The sequence below is a fragment of the Osmerus eperlanus genome, chromosome 2, assembly GCF_963692335.1.
Source record: "Osmerus eperlanus chromosome 2, fOsmEpe2.1, whole genome shotgun sequence".
In the NCBI taxonomy this organism is placed as follows: domain Eukaryota; kingdom Metazoa; phylum Chordata; class Actinopteri; order Osmeriformes; family Osmeridae; genus Osmerus; species Osmerus eperlanus.
Window position 1 is genome coordinate 618,598 of NC_085019.1, and position 15,739 is coordinate 634,336.

At 46.5% G+C, this 15,739-nt stretch overlaps 3 protein-coding genes across 5 annotated transcripts in view; all 3 read left to right on the plus strand.

The window, feature by feature from the left end:
* napsa (napsin A aspartic peptidase) overlaps nucleotides 1–15,739 on the plus strand; it is a 54,754-nt gene that overhangs the window by 26,462 nt on the left and 12,553 nt on the right. The window lies entirely within an intron of this gene.
* Nucleotides 101–2,996, plus strand: LOC134039243 (ciliary microtubule inner protein 4). Of its 2 annotated transcripts, none has more exons than XM_062484970.1 (5): nucleotides 101–301; nucleotides 1,696–1,751; nucleotides 1,845–1,971; nucleotides 2,238–2,348; nucleotides 2,857–2,996. In XM_062484970.1, exons 1-5 carry the CDS (start codon nucleotides 205–207, stop codon nucleotides 2,934–2,936), a joined length of 471 nt encoding a protein of 156 aa, XP_062340954.1. In that variant the 5' UTR covers nucleotides 101–204; the 3' UTR covers nucleotides 2,937–2,996. The 2 variants fall into 2 exon arrangements, with proteins under 2 accessions (XP_062340954.1, XP_062340946.1); XM_062484962.1 differs by lacking the exon at nucleotides 101–301 and adding an exon at nucleotides 430–534 and having other exon boundaries at nucleotides 1,471–1,751.
* Nucleotides 6,451–13,594, plus strand: il2rb (interleukin 2 receptor, beta). 2 transcript variants are annotated; one of them, XM_062485005.1, is made up of 9 exons: nucleotides 6,451–6,819; nucleotides 8,118–8,223; nucleotides 9,150–9,258; nucleotides 9,490–9,565; nucleotides 9,746–9,839; nucleotides 10,920–11,065; nucleotides 11,197–11,492; nucleotides 11,615–11,690; nucleotides 12,187–13,594. In XM_062485005.1, exons 2-9 carry the CDS (start codon nucleotides 8,130–8,132, stop codon nucleotides 12,958–12,960), a joined length of 1,665 nt encoding a protein of 554 aa, XP_062340989.1. In that variant the 5' UTR covers nucleotides 6,451–6,819; nucleotides 8,118–8,129; the 3' UTR covers nucleotides 12,961–13,594. The 2 variants fall into 2 exon arrangements, with proteins under 2 accessions (XP_062340989.1, XP_062340980.1); XM_062484996.1 differs by lacking the exon at nucleotides 6,451–6,819 and having other exon boundaries at nucleotides 7,944–8,223.

Sequence of the window (15,739 nt, forward strand, 5' to 3'; positions counted from 1 at the left end):
GATTTGTTAGCCTGTTTCAGTGTAAGAATGAGTTCCAGTGGACGAATGGGATGGAGAACAACAAAGTATTCAATGTGTCGCGTGCCATGCAGGGCAACCGCAAACTTGCTATGTGAAGAGGCTTTCCTCCATTTACTGAAACCTTTCAGGCTAATTGTGACATCAGTATCCTGGTAACGGTTCACTTCTCACGTTCATTGGTCGATGAGTGGGTCTACAAAAATCAATCATTTATTACATTTGACCAACACTGAGGTAAGGTTTGAAGTGGAAGGAAGGGGCGTCGGCGCCGAATACAAATGTAAGTATACAATCCTAGACAACGGGGTACACTTCTTCTGTTGTTAAGTTAATTATTGTTTGAACTACTTGCAGCAATACATTCTTAACGCAGGCGACTTACTGACACGCACTGATCTTGGGGGGGGGAAACAAGGATTTAAAAAGCCAGAGGCCGATGCGGCACATGGTCCGCTGCTGTTTTTGGTTGAGCTTCCATGGGATATTCGCCAGAGGGCGGATATCGCTATTACAGTTTTGTTCAAATGCTTACACACATTTTTTTTTTACTTATCCTCTTTTTTTCAAAACTTAACACACAAATCCAATAACTGCACACACAAAATGCAAAATGCCTCGCTTCTCTTGCAAAATGAAGCACTGCATTCAAAATATCACAAACACGTCTCAAAAGCACACATTTGTCTCATGTTGCAAACACTTTTGCCGTTATATTACATCTTTGGATATATCATATACACACAGTTATTCAAAACCTAAAGCTCTTCTTTCATGAGCTTCTTTGTACATTTCTGTACAAGATTGAAAGTAAATGGCAGATATGATGAAAAATTCATGGTAAACACGAAAACAAGATTGAAAACAAACTTTTTTTTTTTTTACTATAAGCATTTGTGGTTGTGAATACAGTATTACACAGTACAAAAGAAAGAGTGTAGTAGGACAGAAACCAAACCTACCTAATTTTGAAAAAGGTGATTACAGAATGGTGTGTCTGTGTGTGCCATGAACTGTAGCATACAGTAATGTATACTATTTTCTACAATATTGGCAGAATGTTTTCGTACAGTCACTGTACTGTTGCACGGTATGATACAGTAATCCACCAGACTGTGACCAATTATGCAGTGCACTGCAGTCAATGGATGCATGGGTGCTAAAATGTTTGTGTGTAGTATACCGTGTGTTGTGCATAGTGTGGCATTTTGATTGGTTGTGTTTTAAAAAGGAAATCAAGATGCTTCCCGTTAGAATTTTGTGTGTTACGTGGAGAATTGTGTGTTGTGTTTTGCAAAAAATGTTTTATGAAATTGAAAACTGAGTCAAAGGCCCAAAATGTGCGTATGGTTTTGCAGATTTGAGGTGTGGTTCTGGTGTTTGAGTGTCAGGTTTCAGAAATTGTGTGAAAAGTAAGGAATTTGTGTGTAAGCATTTGAAAAAAACTGTAAGGCATGAGTGCAGCATGAGAGTCTCATCCACAATCTTTTTGGGTCATATAAATAGGCACAGTAGGCTATGTACCCAACATAGTACCGGAAATGTTTTTGGTTGTGACAAGCTGGGTTTTAGTTAATTGTTTATGCATCTGTGATATGACGTCGTCTCTGCAAACACATAAAGGTGTGACATTACTATGCGCTAGAATTTTGACACCTCCGCTTATCCTGTTTTTAGTACCTGCCATGACCTCCCTTGACCAGTCAGAGACCGCAACAGACGACAGGAGCCATGTAAATTGGAACTATCTAGAAGCTCTAGGTGCATTGATTGAGGTGTTTTTCCAGGTTGAAATGGGTGAGCGAGCCTGCGTGTGTACATTTCAGGTGGTGAGGGGTACAGCGTGTTCCCTCCTCGTGCTGCCTCATTACTCAGACACAGGGTCCACCTTCTCATCTCGACACTCCTCCTATCACAGCCTGGGACACTGTCTCCGCAGCAACATCTTCCCAGGTTGGTAATGATGACGAGGTGATGATGCTAGGAAGAAACTCCATGACATGCTTTCATCACATCACAAACATCCACTGTTACTGAGTTAGGCTCGAAATAACCAGATAGTTCAAGGCCTGGTTCACACTTTGCTAGGTTTGCATCTAGTACAATTTATACATACATTTCCTTTGGGATTAATAAAGTGAACTGAATAGAATATTTATCCTGTGAATGGTCTGTTCCTCTTCCCAGTCTCCACGTTTGCTCTCCTTTGTGTCTGCCAGGGGCTCCTCTGGAGTGGAAGTCTCTGGTTCAGGAGTCTTATATCCTGCACCCCCTGGCCCCCCCTCCTCCAAACCCCCAGCGCTGGTACGGCCGCAGGACTGACGACCTGGGTGTGTAGCCTTACCATATAGCTGCTCCTGGCTCAGTACAAAAGAGGAACATTTTAAACACTTTCCCTCCTGATGTTCTAGCTTTTGCCAAAGCATATGCGTTTCAAACATAACATTTTTTTTTTTTAATCGGCTGATTTTCTCAAAACACAAATCACAAAACTACATACCCAAAGGCAGAAACACCTCATATATCCTGATAAATTAAGCACTGAAGAAACACTTATCAAAATCAAACTTTTGCACCAAATAGCTTTTTGTTGAATACAGTAAACATAAAAGTAAATTGAGGACACAACATACAGTTTTTTGGGGGGAAAAGCTATACCCATGCCTCTCCCTCTTTCTCCCCCTCCCTCTTTTAATGTACATTTACATTCTTGGTCCAGTTCATGTGGTGCTTCTAAATCTGAATTTTTCTACATGAATAAATCCTAACCCTGAAGAACCATGGGTGTTTTGGTGGAAGTGGAGCACTGTGACCTGCTTCCTTGTGTTTCCCCTGTAGTGAGATGGACCGAAAGGAACATCGTGAACCAGAAGCTGAACAAGGCCCTGCAGCAGATGGAGAGCAAGGGCACCAAATGAAGTTCCTGGTCTCAGCACCCGACCACAGCATGCCTACACATCACCGCACAACATCGTGTGCTCAGCACCCGACCACAGCATGCCTACACATCACCGCACAACATCGTGTGCTCAGCACCCGACCACAGCATGCCTACACATCACCGCACAACATCGTGTGAAAAAACATACATTCATGGAAGACGAAATATCCCTGGATGAATAAAGACGTTGGAAACATCCACGTTGCAAGTAGTTTTCTAAGTTGTCAACTGTTTTGTAGACAAACTGTCAACACCGCCGAGGAGTCTCTTATTTTAATAACTTCAATGTAAAACTGGAACTTGCGAGCAATATAGAATAACACCAGTTCCATGCCACAAGTCTGATTCATAGAGGAAATAATGAAATAGCTAAAACAATGACATCAAAAGGGAATTTTTCTGATACCTGACAGTTCCCCTGTGGAAGTGACAGAGTAATGTAAACTGATAACATCACTGACGTGGTTTAAGCAAAAACCACTGAAACTAGCTTTTAACCTTAATCTCCTGACAAGTCAGACATAAAAACGATCTCTTAATCGTCGCCTCGCTGTGGGGAAGGATCAAAGTATTCACAATGAGGGAGACAACTCACCTCAACCACGCTATTCAACTCTGTCTGCTCTCCTGTCTGTTCTCCTGTCTGTTCTATGTCTGTTCTCCTGTCTGTTCTCTGTATGTTCTCCTGTCTGTTCTCTGTATGTTCTCCTGTCTGTTCTCTGTCTGTTCTCCTGTCTGTTCTCTGTCTGTTCTCCTGTCTGTTCTCTGTCTGTTCTCCTGTCTGTTCTCTGTCTGTTCTCCTGTCTGTTCTCTGTCTGTTCTCTGTCTGTTGTCCTGTCTGTTCTCTGTTCTCCACCAGATCCCTGACAGACGTGCTGGCCCCTGTTAGGAAAGTTTGATACTGAGCTTGCTCTGTATAGTCTTTCGCAAATTTTATATTCTTCTCTGTGTGAACTTTTATTTGAGACCTAGCTTTGTCTTATGTTCTGTCTCCTGATTGAGGTGAACCTGCTACAATCTGGCCTGTTTGGCTATGAAATCATCGTCTCTGCTGGAAGAGACTAAGGGAGCGACTGTTTGCATGGCCAAGCAAGTCTTTAAATTCGATTTTTAGAATAAATGGTGTATTCTTTAGCATGGAAGAGCCCGTTGAAAATCACACAGGGTTCAGGGTCAGAGCTGAGCAAGGTGTCAAGGTTCCCGCTAAAACAATAGGGTTGCATGTAGAACAACTAGCCTACAACATATAACTCATCACCTCCTCCCTTTCATACCATAACCCCAAGCCCCTCCCCCCCTCCGCGCTTCTGTGGTCGGAACATAAATGTTGTTTTCTTGTTTCCTCAGTACACACACCTCGTTCACACTTCCTCACCAGACCACAGGCTCTGACCTTTCAACACGCATCACATACACATCACCTGAGATACTAAATTCTCACTCACTCACACACATACACTTACTTGCATGCATGCACACGCACGCACACAAACACAGTTTTCCTTCACATGTAGCTCTTTCCCCCGGCAGGCGAGCGGCCTCTGGCAGCCCACGCTGAGCTGCTGTTGCGACACATCGCTTAACACCTCCACGCCGTCACACCTCCACGCCGTCACACCTCCACGCCATCACACCTCCACGCCGTCACACCTCCACGCCATCACACCTCCACGCCGTCACACCTCCACGCCGTCACACCTCCACGCCGTCACACCTCCACGCCGTCACACCTCCACGCCGTCACACCTCCACGCCGTCACACCTCCACGCCGTCACACCTCCACGCCGTCAGTTTTGTTTTACAAACAAGCAACTCAGGAGGCGAGGGTTGCCCAATGCCCCCCTTGAATTGCGAGGTGGATGGGGCCTTAGGGGAGATGTGCAGGTGGAGGCCTGCTGCAGGTGGAGGCCTGATGCCTGCTGCAGGTGGAGGTCTGCTGCAGGTGGAGGCCTGATGCCTGCTGCAGGTGGAGGCCTGCTGCAGGTGGAGGCCTGCTGCAGGTGGAGGCCTGATGCCTGCTGCAGGTGGAGGCCTGCTGCAGGTGGAGGCCTGCTGCAGGTGGAGGCCTGATGCCTGCTGCAGGTGGAGGCCTGCTGCAGGTGGAGGCCTGAGGCCTGCTGCAGGTGGAGGCCTGCTGCAGGTGGAGGCCTGCTGCAGGTGGAGGCCTGCTGCAGGTGGAGGCCTGCTGCAGGTGGAGGTCTGATGCAGGTGGAGGCCTGCTGCAGGTGGAGGCCTGAGGCCTGCTGCAGGTGGAGGCCTGCTGCAGGTGGAGGTCTGATGCAGGTGGAGGCCTGCTGCAGGTGGAGGCCTGAGGCCTGCTGCAGGTGGAGGCCTGCTGCAGGTGGAGGCCTGCTGCAGGTGGAGGCCTGCTGCAGGTGGAGGTCTGATGCAGGTGGAGGCCTGCTGCAGGTGGAGGCCTGAGGCCTGCTGCAGGTGGAGGCCTGCTGCAGGTGGAGGCCTGATGCCTGCTGCAGGTGGAGGTCTGCTGCAGGTGGAGGCCTGATGCCTGCTGCAGGTGGAGGCCTGCTGCAGGTGGAGGCCTGCTGCAGGTGGAGGCCTGAGGCCTGCTGCAGGTGGAGGCCTGCTGCAGGTGGAGGCCTGCTGCAGGTGGAGGCCTGAGGCCTGCTGCAGGTGGAGGCCTGCTGCAGGTGGAGGCCTGAGGCCTGCTGCAGGTGGAGGCCTGCTGCAGGTGGAGGCCTGCTGCAGGTGGAGGCCTGCTGCAGGTGGAGGTCTGATGCAGGTGGAGGCCTGCTGCAGGTGGAGGCCTGAGGCCTGCTGCAGGTGGAGGCCTGCTGCAGGTGGAGGTCTGATGCAGGTGGAGGCCTGCTGCAGGTGGAGGCCTGAGGCCTGCTGCAGGTGGAGGCCTGCTGCAGGTGGAGGCCTGCTGCAGGTGGAGGCCTGCTGCAGGTGGAGGTCTGATGCAGGTGGAGGCCTGCTGCAGGTGGAGGCCTGAGGCCTGCTGCAGGTGGCCTGCTGCAGTTCTCTCCTCACAGTTACTCCTGCTGCTTGAATCTCGACAAGATGAAACATCAATGTTCGTCACACTAAAAGGAATGACGCATGACATGGAGAATCTGTGGCCGCTGGTTCTAGTGAATACATGAGTGATTCCCTGATGTCCTGCAACACAAGAGAGAAGGGAACCAAACGGTGCTTGTGTGAGGTCACTTCTGTTTCTGTGTTTTCTATGTTATGGACACACTCACAAACACACACACACACACACACAATCTAGGCTCTGAAGTCAGCACTATTTGTTCCTGCTCCTGTGTCACCTCACTCTCCCTTTTTGGACATGACAGAGGTTTCCATGGCCCCAGCTTTGTCTGGTCATCCAGATAAACTGATCTAAATTTGATATGTAGACTTCACTTAGACAGTCTTGAATAGTCAGCTTGGGCTCAGTGTTTGACTCATACAGGATGTGGTACATCTGATAGTGCTCTCTCTCTCTCTGTCTCTCTCTGTCTCTCTCTGTCTCTCTCTGTCTCTCTCTGTCTCTCTCTGTCTCTCTCTGTCTCTCTTCTCACATTTACACTATTTCTACCTTGACATGTGATGGACGCTGTTCCATAGGTGTCACTTCATCTGTGTTGTAGAGAGATCGGCGGCTAGAAGGTTTTTCTTTTTCTACTCTCCTCGTACTGGGCGGTTTCCTGCTAACACCAGCCCCAGGAAGGCTGTCACTCTGAAATGTCACTGGGCACGTCAATCCAGAAGGGGTGAGAAACAGAAAGAGAGAGAGATATCTACCTGAGATACAGGAAGAGGAGAGAGCATCTTGTTAACCAGTCAGATAGAGGAAGAGCAGAATGATCTCTGGTGCACACCAGAACTGAGCTGGAGGTTGACCCACAGGGTGAGATTACCATCAGTTTGGGTTCGTATCTGTGTCTGTACCGGCACAGTACTACTGTTAAGGCCTGCAGAACACTGTTACCATGATTTAGTTATACTGACAGATTTGTTTTATTTATTTAATGTATATAATTTTGCAAGAAATGTTTAGTATTGCTGCATCATGCTGTATTTCAATATTTTAGTATTTGACGGTATGACAGGTATTTAAGGATTACGTTTGGAGAGTGTCTGGTTTGTAGATCCTGCGTTCCCTGCCCACACGGTGTGACTGGTGATGTGACATGTGAGGTACTTTTGGAGGAAGCCGGTCCTCTCATTTCAGTACAAGATGGAAAACCACGACCAACTGTCGAGTCATTGGAGAAACAGACTCTCACACTACTTTAAAATCAATAACATTCAATGATGTTCTATGTGATTTTATCAGCACTTGCAAGACATTTTTGATTACCAGACCCTGTTATGGTTTAAGAGAGATATATATATATATATATATATATAATATCAAATAATATTTAATCGTAATCTATTCTGTTTTGATATGAAATGACCTGTTTGACTGTGCTATAGTAGTCCATAGAATGTGTGCATCTACATTCCATGTGTAAAGTTTCGTATGGTAACAGAGGCTGTTAGTGGTTTAAATGTTTCCCCACTCAAACTGTGTGATTGCAAAACCAGTCCTTTTGTCAGTGGTGCTTATCACTGCAGCCATGGTGATGCAATCAGTGGTTTGGTTCAATGCACCACTTGCAGACTCAGCAGACATATCAAACAACATGATGTTGTTTGATCATTTATTGCGTTCTGTGTAATGTTATCATGTTCTGTGTTATAATGTTCTGTGTTATAATGTTCTGTGTAATGTTATCATGTTCTGTGTTATAATGTTCTGTGTTATAATGTTCTGTGTGATGTTATCATGTTCTGTGTAATGTTATCATGTTCTGTGTAATGTTATCATGTTCTGTGTAATGTTATCATGTTCTGTGTCATGTTACCATGTTCTGTGTATTGTTATCATGTTCTGTGTATTGTTATCATGTTCTGTGTATTGTTATAATGTTCTGTGTTATAATGTTCTGTGTTATAATGTTCTGTGTGATGTTACCATGTTCTGTGTTATCATGTTCTGTGTAATGTTACCATGTTCTGTGTTATAATGTTCTGTGTGATGTTACCATGTTCTGTGTTATAATGTTCTGTGTGATGTTATCATGTTCTGTGTTATAATGTTCTGTGTGATGTTATCATGTTCTGTGTTATAATGTTCTGTGTGATGTGCTGTCCTGCCAGCCTGCAGCAGTGATGGAGCCCCTCTGGAGCGCGTGTCTTCTCCTGCTCTCCATCCCACCGACCCCTGCTCCCACGCCTCCTCCCTCCCCTCACACACCTCCTCCAGGTCAGAGCACCTCCTCCCTCCCCTCACACACCTCCTCCAGGTCAGAGCACCTCCTCCACAGCTCACTAGAGGCTGTGGAAACACGCTTGTTAACCACTGATGCTACAGAGCACTGAGCATGTCACCGTAGGTCAACAGATCCCAGGTTCAAATCCCTTCCTGTATGTTGCTTTGGATAGAGAGTCTGCTAAATAATTACATGATGACAGGAAATGAATACATGGCATTACATTACTAGATCTATTATCTATCTCATTACTAGACTTATTATCTATCTCATTACTAGATATATTATTACCTCATTACTAGCCAGTTCACCTGGAGTCTAGGTACTCTATCTGCTTTCCCAAACCCTTGGAAGTTAGACAAGGCGTGAGGTTGAAGGCTGAGTGTGGGGTTAGACAAGACGTGAGGCTGAGGGCTGAGTGTGGGGTTAGACAAGACGTGAGGCTGAGGGCTGAGTGTGGGGTTAGACAAGACGTGAGGCTGAGGGCTGAGTGTGGGGTTAGACAAGGCGTGAGGTTGAGGGCTGAGTGTGGGGTTAGACAAGACGTGAGGCTGAGGGCTGAGTGTGGGGTTAGACAAGACGTGAGGCTGAGGGCTGAGTGTGGGGTTAGACAAGGCGTGAGGTTGAGGGCTGAGTGTGGGGTTAGACAAGGCGTGAGGTTGAGGGCTGAGTGTGGGGTTAGACAAGGCGTGAGGCTGAGGGCTGAGTGTGGGGTTAGACAAGGCGTGAGGCTGAGGGCTGAGTGTGGGGTTAGACAAGGCGTGAGGTTGAGGGCTGAGTGTGGGGTTAGACAAGGCGTGAGGTTGAGGGCTGAGTGTGGGGTTAGACAAGGCGTGAGGCTGAGGGCTGAGTGTGGGGTTAGACAAGGCGTGAGGCTGAGGGCTGAGTGTGGGGTAATCATGCTGTGTGTTCTTCCCAGGCCTGTCCTGTGTGAGTGACCACGTCAGAAACATCACCTGTGAGTGGAACAGCTCAGGTGTGGCCCGTGGTGAAGCCTGCAGGATCCAGGCGTCCGGTCATGGTTGTGTGTAAGTGTCACATCTCTGTGCTCTTTATGTCAGAGGGAGATCATGAAGGAGATATGTGTCATTAGGAATTGTTTGTTCATAGTTGCACATTTTTAGTGTGTTACGGATTCGTCAGATTCTAGTGGTTACCGTGGTTACCGTGGTGGGGTAGCGGATGCTTGTATCCAAAGCGACGTGTGAGGTGTAAAAAGTAAGGATCTGTATGGATCACTTTTTTGTTGTCTCACTCAGAGATAAAAGTTGTGCGTTGGAACCACTGGGCAGCCCTGGTGCTGCTCTGCACAGATGTGGATTTGCCTGCACACTTGTGAGTCAATTCTTTGTTTTCTCCACTGTGCTTACTCCTAATGTAAAATATAATAAACACTAAGATTTAAACTACCAAACTAGCATGTGTTTTTTTTCCTCAAAGGAAATAATGTAGCCTTTTCTGTTTATTAGAGCGCTTGAGGAAGAACACTGACACACAACTTGTCTTCCTTTTCAGAAATTAAATTCAGCTCTGAGGCTGAAATTCCTCCGGGTGAAGTGTGGAGAAACTTTGGTGACTGAGCTCAGAAATTTCAAACCATCAGATCACAGTAAGAACATCTGATGGGCTCCTTCTTCTTTAGGGCACCTGCAGTATTTATAATATTTATAATATTTATAGTGGCAGTATATATAGTATTAATAGTATTTATAGTGGCAGTATTTATATTATTAATAGTATTTATAGTGGCAGTATTTATATTATTAATAGTATTTATAGTGGCAGTATATATAGTATTAATAGTATTTATAGTGGCAGTATTTATATTATTAATAGTATTTATAGTGGCAGTATTTATATTATTAATAGTATTTATAGTGGCAGTATATATAGTATTAATAGTATTTATAGTGGCAGTATATATATTATTAATAGTATTTATAGTGGCAGTATTTATATTATTAATAGTGGCAGTATATATATTATTAATAGTATTTATAGTGGCAGTATATATATTATTAATAGTATTTATAGTGGCAGTATTTATAGTATTAATAGTGGCAGTATATATATTATTAATAGTATTTATAGTGGCAGTATATATATTATTAATAGTATTTATAGTGGCAGTATATATATTATTAATAGTATTTATAGTGGCAGTATTTATAGTATTAATAGTGGCAGTATATATATTATTAATAGTATTTATAGTGGCAGTATATATATTATTAATAGTATTTATAGTGGCAGTATTTATAGTATTAATAGTATTTATAGTATATATAGTATTAATAGTATTTATAGTATGTATAATATATATAGCATTCATAGTATTTATGGTATTTATAGTAGATATAGCATTCATAGTATTTATAGTATATATAGCATTATTAGTATTTATGGTATTTATAGCATTCATAGTATTTATAGTATTTATAGTATATATAGCAGTCATAGTATTTATGGTATTTATAGCATTCATAGTATTTATGGTATTTATAGCATTCATAGTATTTATGGTATTTATGGTATTTATGGTATTTATGGTAAAGTAGCGTATTTATTGGGCCTGGCTGAAAGTGTGAGAAGCACCACAGAATACCAGGGAGGAATGTAGAGTATTATTACATGATGTGTGTCTGTGTGTGTCTGTGTGCGTCTGTGTGTGTGTGTGTGTGTGTGACAGTCAAGATGAATCCTCCGGGTGTTCCTCTGATTGTCACGAGCTCCAACGACACCCGCGTGTCTTGGGGCCCCGGGGACCCTCTCTCCACTCTGATCTTCGGGTACAACTTCCAGGTGCAGATCAAACAGGAACACCAGCAATGGGAGGTGAGTGGGATGTGTGTGTGTGTGTGTATGTGTGAGTGTGTGTGTGTGGTGAGAGGGGGAGACTTTCCACTCAGATGTTCATGCTGAAAGCGTTTCACCTCCCCTTCATCTCTTGTGTGTGTGTGTGTCAGGATTCTTTGATATTGACCCAATCCATGTTGGAGCGCAGCCTGACTGTGAAAATGAAGGAGGCAGGAGTGTACCAGGTCAGGGTGAGGGTCTGTCCATATGACCACTACAGGGCCCAGTGGAGCGACTGGAGTCCCACTTCCTCCTGGCGGGCCGAGGGGGACGGGGGGAGGACAGGCGGCCCTGATGTGAAGCATCTGGACTGGACCTCAGTAGTGGTGCCATGTGTTGTGGTGGCTGTCTTCACTTTCATCATTGTGCTAGTGCTGGTCCTCTGCAAAACGTGCGCAAAGAAGGGGTTAGTCATCTTCAGAGTGTGTCTGTGTGTGTCTTCGTGTGTGTTTAATAGTGTGTGCTTGTGTAGTGTATTACGTAATAGTCCATAAGTATAATTTGGTTTCTTTCTCTTCTACTGGGTAGGAAACATCACCAGCATGTCCCCAACCCTTCTAGATACTTCCACGCCCTCAACTCTGTCCACGACGGCAACTTCCATGTAATCCCTCACCTCAGTTTCATATAGTGTCTGTCATGATAGAGCCTGACAACACACACTGCCTCTGCATCCATGCAGCCTCACTGTGTGATACAGCCTCACTGTGTGATACAGCCTCACTGTGATACAGCCTCACTGTGTGATACAGCCTCACTGTGTGATACAGCCTCACTGTGATACAGCCTCACTGTGTGATACAGCCTCACTGTGTGATACAGCCTCACTGTGTGATGCAGCCTCACTGTGTGATACAGCCTCACTGTGTGATGCAGCCTCACTGTGTGATACAGCCTCACTGTGTGATACAGCCTCACTGTGTGATACAGCCTCACTGTTTGATGCAGCCTCACTGTGTGATGCAACCTCACATTATGGAGAAAATGTACATACACACACACACGCCCACATGCACACACTTACAGTAAAGGAAGGTCGTTTCTGTCACAGATGGGTGGAGGATAATGATACCAGTCTAGCGTCTTCTTCTCCTCTCTAGAACTGGCTGAGTCCCATGTTTGCTGCTGAAGCTTTCCTGCCAGCCCTGCCCTGCGAGGACATCTCTCTGCTCGAGGTGGCTGAAACTGTCGTCCCCTCCACCTCCACCTCCACCGCAGCTCCTGCCCTCCTGTACAGTGGCCCCGACAGCCCCGCCCAAGGCTGGACAGGTGGAGAAAGCAGTGGCCAATCCTCCTCCTCCTGCTTTTCCAACATCGGCTACTTCCTCTCCAACTACCCCACCCATCTGCGTGTGGAGTCTTGCCACGTCTACTTCACCTACGAGGAGGACCCCCTACACCCCCTGCCCTGGCCCTCCCTCACCAGGCCAGACTCCTATGAGCTCCTGCTGCGCCCGGGCACCACCCGCACCACCAGGCCCGGCTGCTGGAAGGAGCCTCGGAGCCCTGACTCTGGGATCAGCGAGGGCAGCCAGATCCCCTCCGAGGATGAAGAGAGTGTGAAAGATGTTGGAACAGTTCAGTTCAATCACCCCCCTCCTCTCCTCGTGCCCCCCCTCTCCCGAGTCGCTTGCTTGATGCATCAAGGGGAGACGCCTGCCCCCCCTGGCCTCTCCCAGGCTCCCAGCCCCCCAGGGAAGAGTCCCCCCCCCAACCCGGAGGGGGACTCTTCCCTGGCACTTGGTGGCAGCTACAATGCCTGGCCTGTAGACTGCACTCTGGCCAGATCCTCATCTATGACCACTAGGCCATATGGAGGCGGGTATCTGACCATCAAAGAGCTGCAGACAACCTACAGCAAGAAGTCCATCTAAGGGCTTGTCCGGCCGCAGGGCTTGTCCGGCCGCAGGGCTTGTCCGGCCGCAGGGCTTGTCCGGCCGCAGGGCTTGTCCGGCCGCAGGGCTTGTCCGGCCGCAGGGCTTGTCCGGTTGCAGGGCTTGTCCGGCCGCAGGGCTTGTCCGGTTGCAGGGCTTGTCCGGCCGCAGACTCCGTCCTGATCAGGTGAATGACATCATGATTTATTAAACAGCATGCTTTATGTGGGGGGTCATTACATAATTTTCCCCAGGCTGGTTAACAAATTTGCAGTGATATAGATTGTGTTTTATTTCTGATTTCATGTCTTTGTGTACTACTGAAAAACTGCTGCCGGCCTCGCCTGTCATGGAGCGTGTTAGACACGACTGTTGAAACTGTATCTGCATACGTTTCTATTAGGGAGCATGTGCATTGCCCTTACAAGCATTATATTCATATTGTATCTGAGTTCTTGTCTGCATACTGTTGGGAATTCTGGATTGCCATTGCGTTGATACTTTATCTTAATTAAATCAACTATATTGCATGTTTTCTAATGTATTCTTAATCAGTCTGTATTGCACAGAAACAGAAAGTTTGCTCTGATTGTATTTATACCCACTCAGCTCACATGAGGACCAGAATAAACTTCAGAAATAGGTCACCCAGTGTGTCTGGCTGAGGGAGAGCGTGTCCAGAGCAAAGGCTCCTGGGTACTGGGCACTGTCTAGACCCTAACCCTGTTCTCGTGTGTGTGTGTGTGTGTGTGCACGTGTTTTTCTGTGTGTGCACGTCTCTGCATGAGTGCATTATGTGTGGTTGTGCACATGACTTTGTGTGTCCTGTCAGGTGGTCCTGTGCTTGAGCATGAGCGTGTGTATTAGTTATGTGGTTTGACATTTAACTGGGACACCACTGGTTTCCACTTCTTTCACCTACTTGACACGAAGAGCTCACATGCTCGTCTGAAACATAACAACACAGGAAAAAACGATGATAAAAACGAATGATATTTGAGGTGTTGAGATGAAATTGTTAGCTTAGCAACTGCCTCTGGAGAACAGTTTCTGAGGCTTGAGATTCCTATTAGATGCCTCATTATGGAAGGATGTTGGACAGACGCACAGACCAGATTATTCCTACATAACTAGAGTGCTATTTGATCATACACATCACTATTTTGGTATAGTAGTAGATACTACATCAGAATAAACGATTCCCATCTGGAATGATGGAGGAGTGCTCAACGTTTAGTAGTTCATGTTGTGGTCAGGGTAAGTGGCCTTCTACCAGCAGGGGGCGACAAAGCTCAAATGACAGTTAGACTTCCTCTTTTTTCGGGTTTGTTTCTCTGTGTTCTACATCGTGGTATGTCTCTGTGTTCTACATCATGGTCTGTCTCTGTGTGTTCTACATCATGGGCTGTCTCTCTGTGTTCTACATCATGGTCTGTCTCTGTGTGTTCTACATCATGGTCTGTCTCTCTGTGTTCTACATCATGGTCTGTCTCTGTGGTCTACATCGTGGTCTGTCTCTCTGTGTTCGACATCGTGGTCTGTCTCTCTGTGTTCTACATCATGGTCTATCTCTGCGTTCTACATCATGGTCTGTCTCTGTGTTCTACATCATGGTCTGTCTCTGTGTTCTACATCATGGTCTGTCTCTGTGTTCTACATCATGGTCTGTCTCTGTGTTCTACATCATGGTCTGTCTCTCTGAGACATGTTGCAGAACTCATTTACCTCTTAAGATCATCATGTTAGTAAAGGACAGTGTCTCTATGTCTCCATGTGAAGCCAGCTGGTGCTAAGTCTGTGTCTCCACCCAGACTCGAGGCGAGGAGGGAGGCTGTCGTTCTGAACATCGAGGACCACCAGACACGTTGTTTCCCATTGATCCCAGATACTGTGGGCTAGAGAACCAACCCTAACTGTGCTGGAAAAGGATCCGTATGCACATGAGGCACACAAACACACAAACACACACACACAAACACACAAACACACACACACACACACACACACACAAACACACACACACAAAAACACACACACACACACAGTGGCACCTGATTAAAATGGAAGGATATCTAACATAGGGTGCCTAGGAGTGTGGTGTACAGACACTGTCTGTGGAAGGCAGAAGATGTTTTCTGAGGTGAGAATTGGAGGGTCAGTAGCCAGGTACGTACACATAAGAGCGGACACCTGTAAGGTCAAAGCAGAAACTGCCTGAGGAATTTTAGCAGGTCAGGTTTAGCGGTACCCTTGCATACAACTGGACGAGCAAGACTTCGAAACTGAGAACAAAATCCAGATAGGGCAATTAAAAGACTTAGATAAGACTGAGACACGGACAGAGGAAGCTAAAGGGAGGACAGTATACACTTGGAATCAATCATAGAAAAGGCCAAATGTGTCTCTTTACAGCCTATGAGACAGATGGAGAAGAACTCCTTTAATATAACTGAACAAAGTTCTGAGCAGGCTCCAGGAGAGCCCGGCTAACTGGGTTCTTAGCAGGCTCCAGGAGAGCCAGGCTAACTGGGTTCTGAGCAGGCTCCAGGAGAGCCAGGCTAACTGGGTTCTTAGCAGGCTCCAGGAGAGCCAGGCTAACTGGGTTCTGAGCAGGCTCCAGGAGAGCCAGGCTAACTGGGTTCTTAGCAGGCTCCAGGAGAGCCAGGCTAACTGGGTTCTGAGCAGGCTCGACTAGGAGAGCCAGGCTAACTGGGTTCTGAGCAGGCTCCAGGAGAGCCAGGCTAACTGGGTTCTGAGCAGGCTCCAGGAGAGCCAGGCT

Bases quoted from the DNA above. Each gene is read 5' to 3' on its own strand.
- LOC134039243 (XM_062484962.1), top strand. From the start codon at position 1,560: ATGTTTTTGGTTGTGACAAGCTGGGTTTTAGTTAATTGTTTATGCATC. The intron at 1,752-1,844 runs GTAAATTGGAAC...TGTACATTTCAG, and splicing joins CAACAGACGACAGGAGCCAT to GTGGTGAGGGGTACAGCGTG. The intron at 2,349-2,856 runs GTGTGTAGCCTT...TTTCCCCTGTAG, and splicing joins CCGCAGGACTGACGACCTGG to TGAGATGGACCGAAAGGAAC.
- il2rb (XM_062485005.1), top strand. From the start codon at position 8,130: ATGGAGCCCCTCTGGAGCGCGTGTCTTCTCCTGCTCTCCATCCCACCG. The intron at 9,566-9,745 runs GTGAGTCAATTC...CTTCCTTTTCAG, and splicing joins GTGGATTTGCCTGCACACTT to AAATTAAATTCAGCTCTGAG. The intron at 11,493-11,614 runs GTTAGTCATCTT...TCTACTGGGTAG, and splicing joins AAAACGTGCGCAAAGAAGGG to GAAACATCACCAGCATGTCC.